The 13,206-nt window shown below is 37.1% G+C and overlaps 2 protein-coding genes across 8 annotated transcripts; one reads left to right on the forward strand and one right to left on the reverse strand.

Moving 5' to 3' along the window:
- Window positions 1-405: 405 nt before the first annotated feature.
- LOC133788500 (NEDD8-specific protease 1) lies at window positions 406-2,798 on the forward strand. Of its 4 annotated transcripts, none has more exons than XM_062226000.1 (2): window positions 406-577; window positions 1,671-2,798. In XM_062226000.1, exons 1-2 carry the CDS (start codon window positions 498-500, stop codon window positions 2,428-2,430), a joined length of 840 nt encoding a protein of 279 aa, XP_062081984.1. In that variant the 5' UTR covers window positions 406-497; the 3' UTR covers window positions 2,431-2,798. The 4 variants fall into 4 exon arrangements, with proteins under 4 accessions (XP_062081984.1, XP_062081986.1, XP_062081985.1 ...); XM_062226002.1 differs by having other exon boundaries at window positions 420-577; window positions 1,685-2,798; XM_062226001.1 differs by having other exon boundaries at window positions 568-665; window positions 1,685-2,798.
- Window positions 2,799-3,320: 522 nt separating this feature from the next.
- LOC133788499 (arogenate dehydratase/prephenate dehydratase 2, chloroplastic-like) lies at window positions 3,321-12,962 on the reverse strand. 4 transcript variants are annotated; one of them, XM_062225996.1, is made up of 12 exons: window positions 12,578-12,962; window positions 12,406-12,473; window positions 6,837-6,929; window positions 6,192-6,392; window positions 6,030-6,110; window positions 5,435-5,530; window positions 5,270-5,347; window positions 5,032-5,121; window positions 4,879-4,943; window positions 4,647-4,728; window positions 4,466-4,551; window positions 3,321-3,723 (listed from the first exon to the last, which is right to left on the reverse strand). In XM_062225996.1, the coding sequence occupies exons 1-11, from the start codon at window positions 12,852-12,854 to the stop codon at window positions 4,489-4,491; spliced, it is 1,194 nt and encodes a 397-aa protein (XP_062081980.1). In that variant the 5' UTR covers window positions 12,855-12,962; the 3' UTR covers window positions 3,321-3,723; window positions 4,466-4,488. The 4 variants fall into 4 exon arrangements, with proteins under 4 accessions (XP_062081980.1, XP_062081979.1, XP_062081982.1 ...); XM_062225995.1 differs by having other exon boundaries at window positions 3,321-3,733; XM_062225998.1 differs by having other exon boundaries at window positions 4,466-4,548; window positions 12,578-12,961.
- Between the last annotated feature and the right edge of the window lie 244 nt (window positions 12,963-13,206).

A 13,206-nucleotide genomic window follows, 5' to 3' on the forward strand; every position in this document is an offset into this window, starting at 1 on the left:
TTTAACAAAACAATTAATAATTACACATAAAAATAATATTATATAATAAATATTATTTAAAATTGATAGTAATTAGTAATTAGACAATATAATTACTCTCAATTCTTGTAAAAGTTGTGAGAATTAGAAAGTGTAAATATGACTCATTAATTACCTCCAATTACATAAATATAGTATAATTACATCAAACGTGCTAAATTGAGTAATTACTCTGAATTAAACTCAATTCTAATCAAAGAGTTGCTTTACAAACTTATTGTAATTACTCAAATACGTAGATTACTACTTAGTAATTACACTTACTATAGTAATTAGACCGTTTGTTTTCAAACAGGCCTAAATAATTTGCTACTTGAAAATTAATTCATTAGAATTTTGTTTTTGAATGAACCCCTTCATTTTATTTTAAGCACAATAACAATTGAATTTTCACTTAAAGATTTTAATGTGAACCGAAACTTCTTCTATATATAAGGAGATATCACGATCGAATTGCCATGCGATCAGTACGGGTTATAGGCGTAGGAGGAGGTCCGCTGCTGACTATACCTCTCTCAGTTTCATACTGCGATTTTGGGTTAGTACCATTTCGTTCTATTTTCTGATACAAAATTATTGAATAATGGCGTGTTTTCAATTTTTCAGAAACCCAAGTTTCCACACAAGTATGTAATTATTCAGTATTAACATTAAGTATCATTATTATTGCTATTATACCTAAATTATTGTTGTTTTTGCTACACATTTCTATTTTCTCGGCGATAAAGAATAATTATGAGGATCCAACAGTCGGTAGGGTTTGTTGATTTTATTTATATTGTTTGATTGCTGATGCATGATAGTAATTAGGTATGTTAACTCACTATTTTCCTTTTATATATATCTGTCGCATATTTCATACTAATTATGTACTTTTTTTGTTGTTGTTCTTTAATGTCGCTGTAGATGAAATTCACAATTCTTTTTCTTAAAATTTTTGCATGGAGCCTTGTCTGATTGTATCAGTTGTAAGAGTAATTATTGTATTGTTCTTTTATTGTTTTACTTATCAGTACTGTTGAATAAACTGTTTCTTGAATCCTCAATGAAAAGTTTTGTTTTACTTATCAGTACTGTAGAATAAACTGTTTCTTGAATCCTCAATGAAAAGTTCTGAATCACTTGAGTGCTAAATTCTGTCCGTTGATATAATATTCAATATATAAATATACACACACGTATGTGCATGGTATAGCCTTTTCCAATACCAAATTTTCATCAAATGAAAAGATAAAAATTGCAGGAATATTTATTTGAAATGCTACATACAAAACGGCATAGCCTTTTCCAATACCAAATCTTCTTCAATTGGAATTACTACAACTCGTTCACTTCTTTATGATGTTTCAGTGTCTGTAATTCTGGATTAGGACATATGACATTCAGCTTAAGTTCAAAGTTGAAAGATCATTATTGTGTTTTATGTTTTTCTTGCTGCTGAAGAATAAACCCCGACTTAACCACACTAAACGTTGACCAACTTCGACATTCATGTCTTTCTTGATTAAGTTTTAAGTACCAATCGTGAGTTGGTATCAATGGCCTTCTTCAATCCTCAAGTTATTTGTATATTTCATAACTGATTCGACAGTCCACTTGTTTAGAAATGGTTATTGTTGATCTCATTGCAGTTTTGTATGTGCAGGATTACGTACTCGTCATAACTTGCACATGGAGAGCTCCAACCCTGATGAGAAAATTCTTAGCTATAATGATGTTGTGCTCAGGCGATCAGACTTGGATATCCTAGGCGGCCCCCATCTTCTGAATGATCGTATAATTGAGTTCTATCTGAGCTATCTCTCTTCATCCCATGCTTCTGAAGACATCTTGCTAGTTCCGCCATCAATATCTTACTGGATAATGAGCTGTTCTTTGAGCGAGAATCTTAAGGAGTTTGTGGAGCCGCTTCATTTGCCTTCTAGAAGCCTGGTACTCTTTCCTGTCAATGACAACGAAGATGTGCATATGGCTGAAGGCGGAACTCATTGGAGCTTACTTGTATTCGAGAGACAAACTAATATGTTTATTCACCATGATAGCAATGGACCTGGGAACAGATTGCCTGCTTTCCGACTTTACAATGTGATTCTCAAGTACATGTCAGATTCAGGTTCAGCATCTAATGCCGGGTTTACATGTTCAGCATCTAAAGCCAGGTTTACGGAATGCACAGATATTCCACGGCAAGTAAACGGTTATGATTGTGGCTTATATGTTACTGCCATTGCTAGAGTGATCTGCCTCTGGCATAGTAATAATGGAAACAAAGCCAATGACAGAAGTTATCTGTGGTTTTCTGCTGCGAAGGAGCAGGTTACTCCATCTTTGGTTTCTGAAATGAGAAATGAGATTCTGGGGCTGATTAAAGATCTAATGGCCAAGAAGTGAGGTTTCAGTAGATGAAAGGAAGAAGACCAGTGAAAGAGTTGGTGTTTGTAGACTAACATAATGGAAATGTATTGGACTATCTGCAATCCTTTTCTCTGAGAGTGGTTAGTGTTAATAAATCTTTTAGTCATTCACGTTTTAGTTTTGCAAGGTTTTAAACAATTATGATGCAGTATTTAGGGTATCATAGGATTACTTACTGTTAATAATAATTCACTTTAATGGTTTACGTGTTAATTTCTTTCCTTTCATGGCTATAGAGGTATATTTTAAATTGTACAGCGAGTTTTCTAATTGTATTTTAGTTGTATGATTTTGTTTACTACAGTTAATCTTTTTATAAATGAGTGATCTCTATATTGTTAACTTGTTCCCTGTCTTCAATGTCTAAACTCCTCTTTTTCTATCACTCTTGTTTTCTCCCTCTACATCACAGTAGTTTCAAAACTATATTGCCATGGAGACCAGTAGATAAACAACGAGTTACTTTCTTCACGGGATTAATGAATGGCTTGAGTAAAGATGGTAAACCAGACCACTCGTAGTAAAAGTTTAACGCCCATATGTCGTGTGGGTCAGGAGTGACTTGAACTGTATGATTAGTCATTTCATTTATCATTCTAATTCTTAAATATTAAAATATCAAATTGATATGTAGGATTGGTCAAATAATGCCATGTGAGACCCAAAAACCTAAATAAATAAAGTGTCATCTAGAAAGTGGGAGCAATTGCAAGTTTTAATAAGGTCAAGAGACAAATTTCCCAAATGTAACATAGTCGCTCCGAACTTTACATATATATATATATATTCAGTAGAGTTGTTTTTGCAAAAACATTCTGATAAAGATTATACATAAAAGTCATGGTGGGGGACTTGAAGAATAAATATTCGAGGCAAACCCTTCTTGAGAGCAAATGTTATTATACGTATATGGCAAATACACAACCATTTTCATCTCAATAAATGTTTATTAAGTTTACATAAAGAGAATATTACGCACACAACAAAGAAAGGAAATATAGAAACGTAAAAAAGGGACATGAGAGACCTTCGTATGGTTGGAACTACAAAAATTTTGATGGGCTGAACTCGCCCTAGTAACTACATGGCTAGCTAAATATTGTTGAAAAGAACAGACCCACAGACCCTGCAACATTCCAATTAACAGAAAATCACTCGACTGAGACTCTGTACTTGAGTATGTCTCGGTGGTTAGATGGTTGAGATTATTTCGAGTCTTCAAACAAGATTTGTGACAGGTCAAAATCAGTGGTAGATATTTCTTCAATGCTGAATATTCCTCCATAGATAAAAAAAAAAAAAACAATGAGAAAACAGAGCTAAAATTAACACTCCCTCCAACCATTTAAGTTAATGCGATAAAATAACAAAATATAATAGATATGTAATTGTGCAACAAAGGAATTAAGGGGTCCCTTCTCGTACTTCATGCCCCTTAGTTTAGATGTTTGGCTTCAATCTATTCCTTTTCTCTACTCTATAGTCCATCTATGGTTAAACTTATTCTCAAGTCTTCAAATCAAATCAAATGATCTCATCATTGTATTTTGGTTCCTCTTGGTTTGCTTAACTATAGTATTTCATCTTCGGTCATCATATGAAAGGAAAACCATTAATCAATAAACAATACACGAACTCAATTTTTTTATCCATTAGTTAGCCAGATCACATTCCTCTAATTTAACCCTTTGTCAAAGTGTGTTTTTCATTTTACAAATATATAATTGAATTAATGAGTCATGTAATCAAAATTATTGCATTCCAGATACCTGCTACCTTGTGTATGAATCCCTAAAAAAAAATATATTAGGGCTGCTCTAGAATGCATAGAATGAACATTTAGAATGCCAGAGGCCAGGGCAAACAGAACACGTTGACTAATAGGAAATCAAATCCTAAATAGATTCACCCTAGTAATGTCATACCACTGCATCTGAACTCAAACTTTGAGGTTGGGAGGATTAAATGCATACGATCAAAATAAATATGATTCAAAAATTTGATTTCTTACTGTAACAAAAAAAAAAAGGCTACTCATGGCATGCTTGTGTCCACTGGATAACTTCCAAGCACTCGCATGAATGTAGCAAACTCCTGCTAGGGATATGAAAAATTCACGTTAGCATAGGGTCAAAAATAAAAAATAAAAATGTCTTCATATAGATTTGTAGAGGGGTATAAAGAAAACACACATGTAAATGCCTAAGCGCATTCTGGGCATTTTGGTCAGCCATTGATGCTTCAAAATCCACATAGAAAAGATAGTCAAAGTATCTGAAAAAGAAGACAAATACAAAATTAGAGCAAGATAAAGTTGTGCTTTGACTGGTAAATATAACACAAACAATCATGAAACTGGTCAAATTGTTGAAGAGTCCAATTAATGTCGAAATATAAGCAATGATGTTTCTTCACGAAATTTACTTTGGACCATTGTTGTTATCATCAGTCGCTCGCAAGGCTTGTTTCCGCAAGGGTCGACTCTCAATCTGGTTAAGGAAACAAAATACAACTATTAGTATTGCCGTCATGCAAGGCCAACATAGCATCCAGGAGACAAACGATTGTCAGATATACCTTAGTAAGGTTAATTTGACGTAGAGCAAAAACGGCAAGTGCCTTGAAAAGAACTCCGGGGCCTTCTTCCAGTGAGAAAACTATACTTGTCTGGCAATGAGTACATCCATATAATAAAATATAAAAATAAAGAACTTGTGATAAATAATTGTGCTAATGTATAATATACTAAATAGTTGAACCAAGTAAAAAGTACTTTGAAAATTAATTGACAATATTTATCTTCAAAAGAGAAAACCTTGAATGGTCGGTCCGTGCCTGGAATTATAGGTTCTCTTGCCAGCATAAGAAAACGAGTAACATTGTCTGAATCATCCTGCAAAATGGAGCTACAAATGATTGTAATACATGCAACCATCTCAACCCAAGCACATCGAAACACAAACAACTTTTAAAAACAAACCTGAATATCTTCGGCGAGTATATTCAAACCATAGATCACCCCAGCAGCTGAGCTAGCAACTGCTCCAGTATCTTTTAATTTGTGGAAAGCAACATGCTACAAGTTATGGTAATTTCAGGTCAGTACCAAAAATAAGTAGCATGAACAACAGATGCAATCAACTAAAACTCAAATAAACCAGGTATCTATGACCATAATTTGTAGCCAAAGAGAAAAAATAAATGATAACTAAAGCTAATTTGATTCAATTAGATGAGAAGACCATGGCAGTAAGTTAATATAAGTGGTCCGCCTTAAAATGGTCCTAATATGACAGCATAAATGAAGGAATTGGAAAAATGTTGTATTCCTTGAATTGTGAAAGCTCTGTACAATAATATATATATGGTAGGTCAAGCACACAACCCGTGAGACCACCAAGACACATCAGCACAAAAGGTAAAACAATTGGAGTTAACTAAATATAACTAATTTGATTTTAAGACTAATACAGTTATGGTTTAACAATATATAAAATATTTACACATAGTATAATCTCAAGGTGATCATAAAAAACCAATGTGTATAACTGACCAAGACCTCTCAAAAGGCCTACCTTTGCCGCACCAGCAGTGTCATCCACTGCTTCTCTGATCAAACCCCACCTTGTTAATGTGTGCTCACACTGAGCAAGAGCCTGGAATTCTTATCAGTATTAGGAAAAAGTTTCATGACATGATAGATGAGAAAAAACAGAGAGAGGCAGCCTTTTATAAACCTGTTGATGGCTTAAAACTCTTTTCAGGTCCTCAAGTTGAATGCCAGGGTTGGCTAGTAAGCAATGCCGGACTGCGAATTTCACTTCACCTACAATATGTAAGTTGTGGCGAAGTAAAAGGTCATAGTTTCGGTGTATACTTCCACCTAATGAATTCTCAATTGGCAAAACTGCTCTGTCCACAAGCCATCGCTCAACTGCCTGCAACATGAAAAGAACGAAAAGCCATCAAGTTTTGAATCAAAGTTTTGACTGCTATCTGTGATGCTACATGAATTCGATTCCTAAATTCATTTCATTAAAAAAATAAAAAATCAAACAAGCAAGAAGTAGGGGCATCCTAGTCAAAAACAAAAACCACATTTTTCCTCCCGTAGAATATAGAATACTGTCCCCCCACAAAATTAATCTGAATCAAAGCTCAATGTCAATCAAGCGACTGACTCAATACGGTAGCCAGATCCACCATGGCTAATAACTAAGTCCATAAGAGATGACAAAAGAGCCAAACCAATCATTTAATCGTGATAAGCTTGACAGCCCCATCAAAAGATATACATGCACAATGGCAATCGCCAGTAACCATTAAAGACTCTTTTCCAATATCATTACGTTAAAAAGAGAAAACGGGTCAGAAGTACTTACTTCGAAAGCGGTATCGAACTGTTCACAAGGCACTGCTTCACAATTTGGATACGCCTTCTCTGCAGCCGACTCGCTATACGCCCCACGAACGCCCTAAAATTTCAGCAACATTCATCAAAATATACAAGCAACTCCATCCTAGATATCAAAGTAACAACAAGAATATAAGGTAGGGGCAGACGATTTTTATTTTTGGTACTTAGATATATTATAACAAGATTAATTTTCAAAAAAAAAATTAAATAGTTTACATTTCCAAATTGAGGGTTTAAATGTCAAGAAAATGAAAATATCAGATATGGAATACAATACACAAGCAGAGGAAGACAGCCCAGTACATTCAGCATCGTAAAGGAATCTGCATTCCGTTATTGGCACCAGAATTGTTGCAAAGTTTGTTAGAATATTCCAGTACACCTTTTTGTAACTTTTGTACCAATGATTAGCTGTAATTGTACAAATGAAATCTAGAATATTCCCCTGTAAAAATTCTGAGCATTATATAATGAAACTTTTCTCTCAGTCTCACATTGAGCTGAGCAAATACATTTTTCTGCTTCTATTTTCTTGAATTTTAAGTTGGTATCAGAGCCAAACTTAGACGTGTGTCTACTCTGCAATGGCTGACCAAACCTCTGCTACAACCAGAAACCCACAGACCGACTCAGCCACTAATGCTCAACAACAGCCTCCATCTTCGCAGATTCCAGCTCCAAATCACAATGTACCTCAGTTTGGGAGTACGCTCAATCAACCATTTGCCTTGAAACTGGATAGAAACAATTTTACACTATGGAAGACCATGGTGTCTGCAATTGTCCGTGGGCATAGACTCGACGGCTACCTCAAGGGCACACTTCCTCGACCACAGGAGTTCATCTCTGTTTCTGTTGATATCGATGAAAGCACTAGTTCAGAAAAACAAGTCAATCCGGCATTTGAGCACTCGATCGTAAATGATCAGCTTCTTCTTGGGTGGTTATACGGCTCCATGACCGAAGGAATAGCTTCGGAAGTAATGGGGTGTGACTCTTCGGCTTCTCTCTGGAGTGCTCTCGAAACCCTCTTTGGAGCCCATTCTAAAGCAAAAATGGATGAATACCGAACCAAGATTCAAACGTTTCCAAAAGGGTCGCTCACCATGGCCGATTACCTTCGACAAAAGCGTCAATGGGCAGACGTTCTTGCTCTTGCAGGTGACCCCTATCCCGAAGCTCATCTGGTTTCAAATGCTTTGTCTGGCCTAGATATTGATTATCTACCCATCGTGTGTATCATTGAGGCCCGACCATCCACTAGTTGGCAAGAGCTCCAAGATATACTTCTGAGCTTTGACAGTAAAATGGATCGGCTCGTATCAACATCTCGCACCACAAGACTGCTCAACAACAATGGCAATCCCTCGGTCAATCTAGCAAACAAAGGGAACTTCTCAAACGAAGGCAGAGGAGGTTCGCATGGAAATCGTGGTGGTGGGCAGCAACCTAACAGAGGTGGACAAGGCCGTTTTCGTGGTAGAGGAGGTCGTGGAAATGCTTCAAAACCGACATGCCAGGTCTGTGGTAAATACGGACACTCTGCTGCCTACTGTTACAACAGATTTGATGAGACCTACATGGGAACAGCCCCTGGTAGTAGCATCAGTCAGAACAAAACCCCAACAGGTCCTGCTGCGTTTGTTGCCTCTCCTGACATGCTGGATAATGATGCTTGGTTTGTAGATAGTGGAGCTACGAGCCATGTCACTGCTGAAATGAACAAAATGCAGATCAAAGAAGAGTACAATGGTAAGGAAACCCTTATGGTAGGAAATGGTGATCAGTTAAAAATTCATCATGTTGGTACTGGGTTTCTACCTACTGAAAATGATTCTCATCTGTCCTTACAAGATGTTATACATGTTCCAAATATTACAAAAGATTTAATCAGTATTTCAAGGCTTACATCTGACAATAATGTTTATGTTGAATTCTTCTCTGATTTGTGTTATGTTAAGGACAAGGAGACAAGGCAGGTGGTGCTCAAGGGAAAGCTTAAGGATGGACTCTATCAACTTGAACTACCACACAACCTCTCTCGGTCACCAAACAAAAGCTCAAAAGCTTCTTTCAATTCTGTTCTGTTTTCTGATGTAACACAGCCTGTGGCTGCGAAGTCTTTCATTTCAATCAAGGATAAATGGCACAATAGGTTAGGCCATCCATCCACTAAGGTCTTAGATCTTGTTTTAAAGAAAATGAATGTAAAGCTTAATGCTAATGAAACACAATTCTGTGATGCTTGTCAAATGGGAAAATCACATTCTCTTCCATTCAAACTTAATCCTTGTCGTGCTAGTTCTATGCTAGAAGTGATTCATTCTGACATTTGGGGACCAGCCCCTATTATGTCAAACACTAATTTCAGGTTCTATATCCATTTTATTGATGACCATAGTCGGTTTACATAGATATACCCATTAAGAGCAAAATCTGAAGCTTTAAATGCCTTTAGACAATTCAAGGCACTTGTTGAAAATCAGTTCAACAAAAGAATCAAAACCCTCTACACAGATTGGGGTGGCGAATATCAGTCATTTACTAGAGATGTAACTGATTTAGGCATTATTTTTAATCATCCATGTCCATACACTTCAGCTCAAAATGGACGAGCTGAACGAAAACATCGTCACATTGTGGAAATGGGACTCACACTTCTCGCACAAGCTGGTGTACCACAAAAATATTGGTGGGATGCCTTCCAAACATCCGTCTATCTTATAAATCGTCTCCCAACTCCTGTTTTGAATAACAAAACACCCTTCGAAATTGCCCATGGAAAACTACCTGATTATAAGTTTCTTAGAGTTTTTGGTTCAGCTTGCTTTCCGTGTCTCCGTCACTACCAATCCCATAAATTTCAGTTTCATTCAACCAAATGTGTAAATCTTGGATACAGTGACAGCCACAAAGGTTACAAGTGCTTGAGTAGTACAGGCAGGTTATACATCTCACGAAATGTAGTTTTTAATGAGGCTGAATTCCCTTTTAAAACAGGTTTTCTGAACACACATCAACCTGAAACACCAATATCAGTCTTTGTGCCCTCTTGGTCAGCCACCCTCTCTCCTCCATCCACGCTTGCAGGTACTCAAGTTGATGGTGTTCATCCGGGAGCATCCTCGACAGCCTCACCTAACACGCCTACGTCTGACACAAATCAGGTATGCTCGCATGAAACCTTGGCTGATTCTCTAGAACTTGTTGATATTACATCGCCCAATATTGCATAAACTGTCTCTGCCCATGAACATGTGCATCCATCACAGTTAGAACCCACTATAGCAAGTTCTACAAATGATCAACTCACATTACAGCCAAGTCACCCAATGATAACGCGAGCGAAGGACGGGATTTTTAAGCCAAAATCCTATCTTGGTCAGTCCAGGTGGAAGACGATTAGTGATGAGCCTCAATCTGTTGAAGAAGCACTGAATAATCCGGAATGGAAAGCTGCCATGGATCGAGAAAATGAGGCACTTATGAAGAACCAAACTTGGACCTTGGTTCCAAGAACATCACAGATGAATGTAATTGATAATAAATGGGTTTTCAAGGTGAAAAGAAATTCAGATGGTTCATTACAGCGATATAAGGCACGTCTCGTTGCGAAAGGATTCAATCAACGGCCAGGACTAGATTTTAATGAAACTTTCAGCCCAGTAATCAAGACTTCTACAATTCGCATAGTGTTAACCATTGCAGTATCTAAAGGATGGGATGTACGACAATTAGACATAAACAATGCGTTTCTCAACGGTCACTTAACGGAGGATGTATTCATGAAACAACCTCAAGGATTTATTGATCAACGCAGACCAGATTTTGTGTGTAAATTGGAAAGATCACTCTATGGGCTGAGACAAGCCCCTCGGGCTTGGTTCGATCGTCTCAAGGCAACTCTTCTGAAGTGGAATTTTCGAAACTCAAAAGCAGACTCATCACTATTTTTCTACAAGGCAGCAGGTGTAATCATACTTGTTTTGATTTACGTAGATGACATAATTGTCACAGGAAATAATACTGGCCAGTTGAAGGAACTCACAACAAAGCTAAATCAAATTTTTGCTCTCAAGGATCTTGGAAATCTACATTATTTCCTTGGAGTAGAGGTACACCGAGATGAAACAGGAATGTATCTTTGTCAAGCAAAATACATAGAAGAGCTGCTAAGGAAAACAGGAATGCTGAATCTGAAATCTGCTCCTACGCCTATGGCAACTGGGAAAATGATATCAATAACAGATGGTGAGCTACTGCAGAATCCTACAGAGTACAGAAGCATTATTGGGGGCCTTCAATATTTAACTCATACACGGCCGGACATTAGCTATGCAGTAAACAAGTTAAGTCAGTTCTTGAAGGCACCTACTACAGCGCATTGGAGTGCAGCAAAGAGGGTATTGAGATACATCAAGGGCACGCCTCATTATGGTCTCCACATCAGATATTGTGATAGATTGTTATTAACAGGTTTTTCAGACGCCGACTGGGCTTGCTGCCCAGATGACAGAAGGTCAATAGCAGGGTATTGTGTGTATCTTGGAGACACTCTTGTATCATGGTCATCAAAGAAACAACATGTTGTTTCTCGCTCAAGCACAGAATCCGAGTATAGAGCCCTTGCTCAAGTTGCTGCTGAAATATCATGGATTCAAGCCTTTCTTCAAGAACTGGAGTTTCCACTGCCTGCTACTCCGATCACATGGTGCGATAATATGGGTGCAAGCGCCCTAGCTGCTAATCCGGTATACCACGCTCGAACTAAGCACATTGAACTGGATGTTCATTTTGTTCGAGATAAAGTGTTGAATAAAACACTTGAGATTAGATACATTCCATCCAGTGAACAAATTGCGGACTGCCTGACGAAGAGTCTTTCTCACTCACAGTTTCATTTTCTTATTGGCAAACTAGGAGTGGTTCAAATACCACATAGTTTGAGAGGGGATGTCAAGAAAATGAAAATATCAGATATGGAATACAATACACAAGCAGAGGAAGACAGCCCAGTACATTCAGCATCGTAAAGGAATCTGCATTCCGTTATTGGCACCAGAATTGTTGCAAAGTTTGTTAGAATATTCCAGTACACCTTTTTGTAACTTTTGTACCAATGATTAGCTGTAATTGTACAAATGAAATCTAGAATATTCCCCTGTAAAAATTCTGAGCATTATATAATGAAACTTTTCTCTCAGTCTCACATTGAGCTGAGCAAATACATTTTTCTGCTTCTATTTTCTTGAATTTTAAGTTAAATAATCTATTTTTCAGGCTATAAAAAAAGTCTGTTAGGTGTGTAACGAAATATTTGAACTCTCATTCCGACATAAATTGGCGGAAAGCCTGTATAAATATAATGTACATTTGAGTTATTATTTCTGCAATTAGAAAATAGAAACCTCGTGGCAAAAGTGATGCGCTACCTTAGATAATTCATGTGTATATATATATATATAAACCATTTCAACATAGTTATTTGTGCTTAAATATGCAGCTATTAACATAAGCAAACCACAAAACACTACCTGGTATGCGACACGCAGACGAGATCCATCAGACACAGAATGAGATAACCTGCTCGAAGACAACGGCCCTGAAAGACAGCCACCCAAATAAAATCACAGAAAAAACGGCCGTTAAAAAAAAGGAGCAATTTCTAATTCAAATTAATCTTATAATAATAAAAATGAAGCATACTCGGAAGAGAATGCAAGTCCTTGGAAACGACGTCGAAACCAGGGTCGTCGGAGAGGCCCTGCAACTCGAGAGCCCCTCCGGAGTGGCGGTTTCGGCCATTTCCGCCGTATTCGGCGCGTACAGAGGTCAGAACAGGGATGCTACGTCGGTGTTTGGAGAAATGCAGGGAAATTAGTGGAGCCGCGTGATCGAAAGGCGAGAATTTAGGTGGTAAAGGAGAGATTGCGGATCGAGCTGTGGGAGCTGCTGGTGGTGGTGCTGCAGCCGACGCGGCCATGAGGTGATGAGATGTTTGAGTATATTGAAGGGTTGGGATGGATATGGAGAACGAGAATGGCGCGGCGGAGAGAGAGGTGGTTATGAACAATTAAAAGGTTTTACTTTTATTTATAAATTTGTATGTATATATAAATACAGAGTAATTCTATCGTGCGTAACTTTTGTATTTTTTTTTCCGGCTCTTTTATTTTATAGGTGGTTTCCGTGGTTATTTAGACCAATGACAAATTTTCAGAAAATTTTAAATAATTTATAAGGTTAAAAGTTAAGTTTAAATAAGTCTATTTTTTACTTGTATAAAAAAATTAATCATATATGTAATAATTAATTTAAATTTAATTTTTGGTATT

Source organism: Humulus lupulus, chromosome 7, assembly GCF_963169125.1.
Source record: "Humulus lupulus chromosome 7, drHumLupu1.1, whole genome shotgun sequence".
Lineage (NCBI taxonomy): Eukaryota > Viridiplantae > Streptophyta > Magnoliopsida > Rosales > Cannabaceae > Humulus > Humulus lupulus.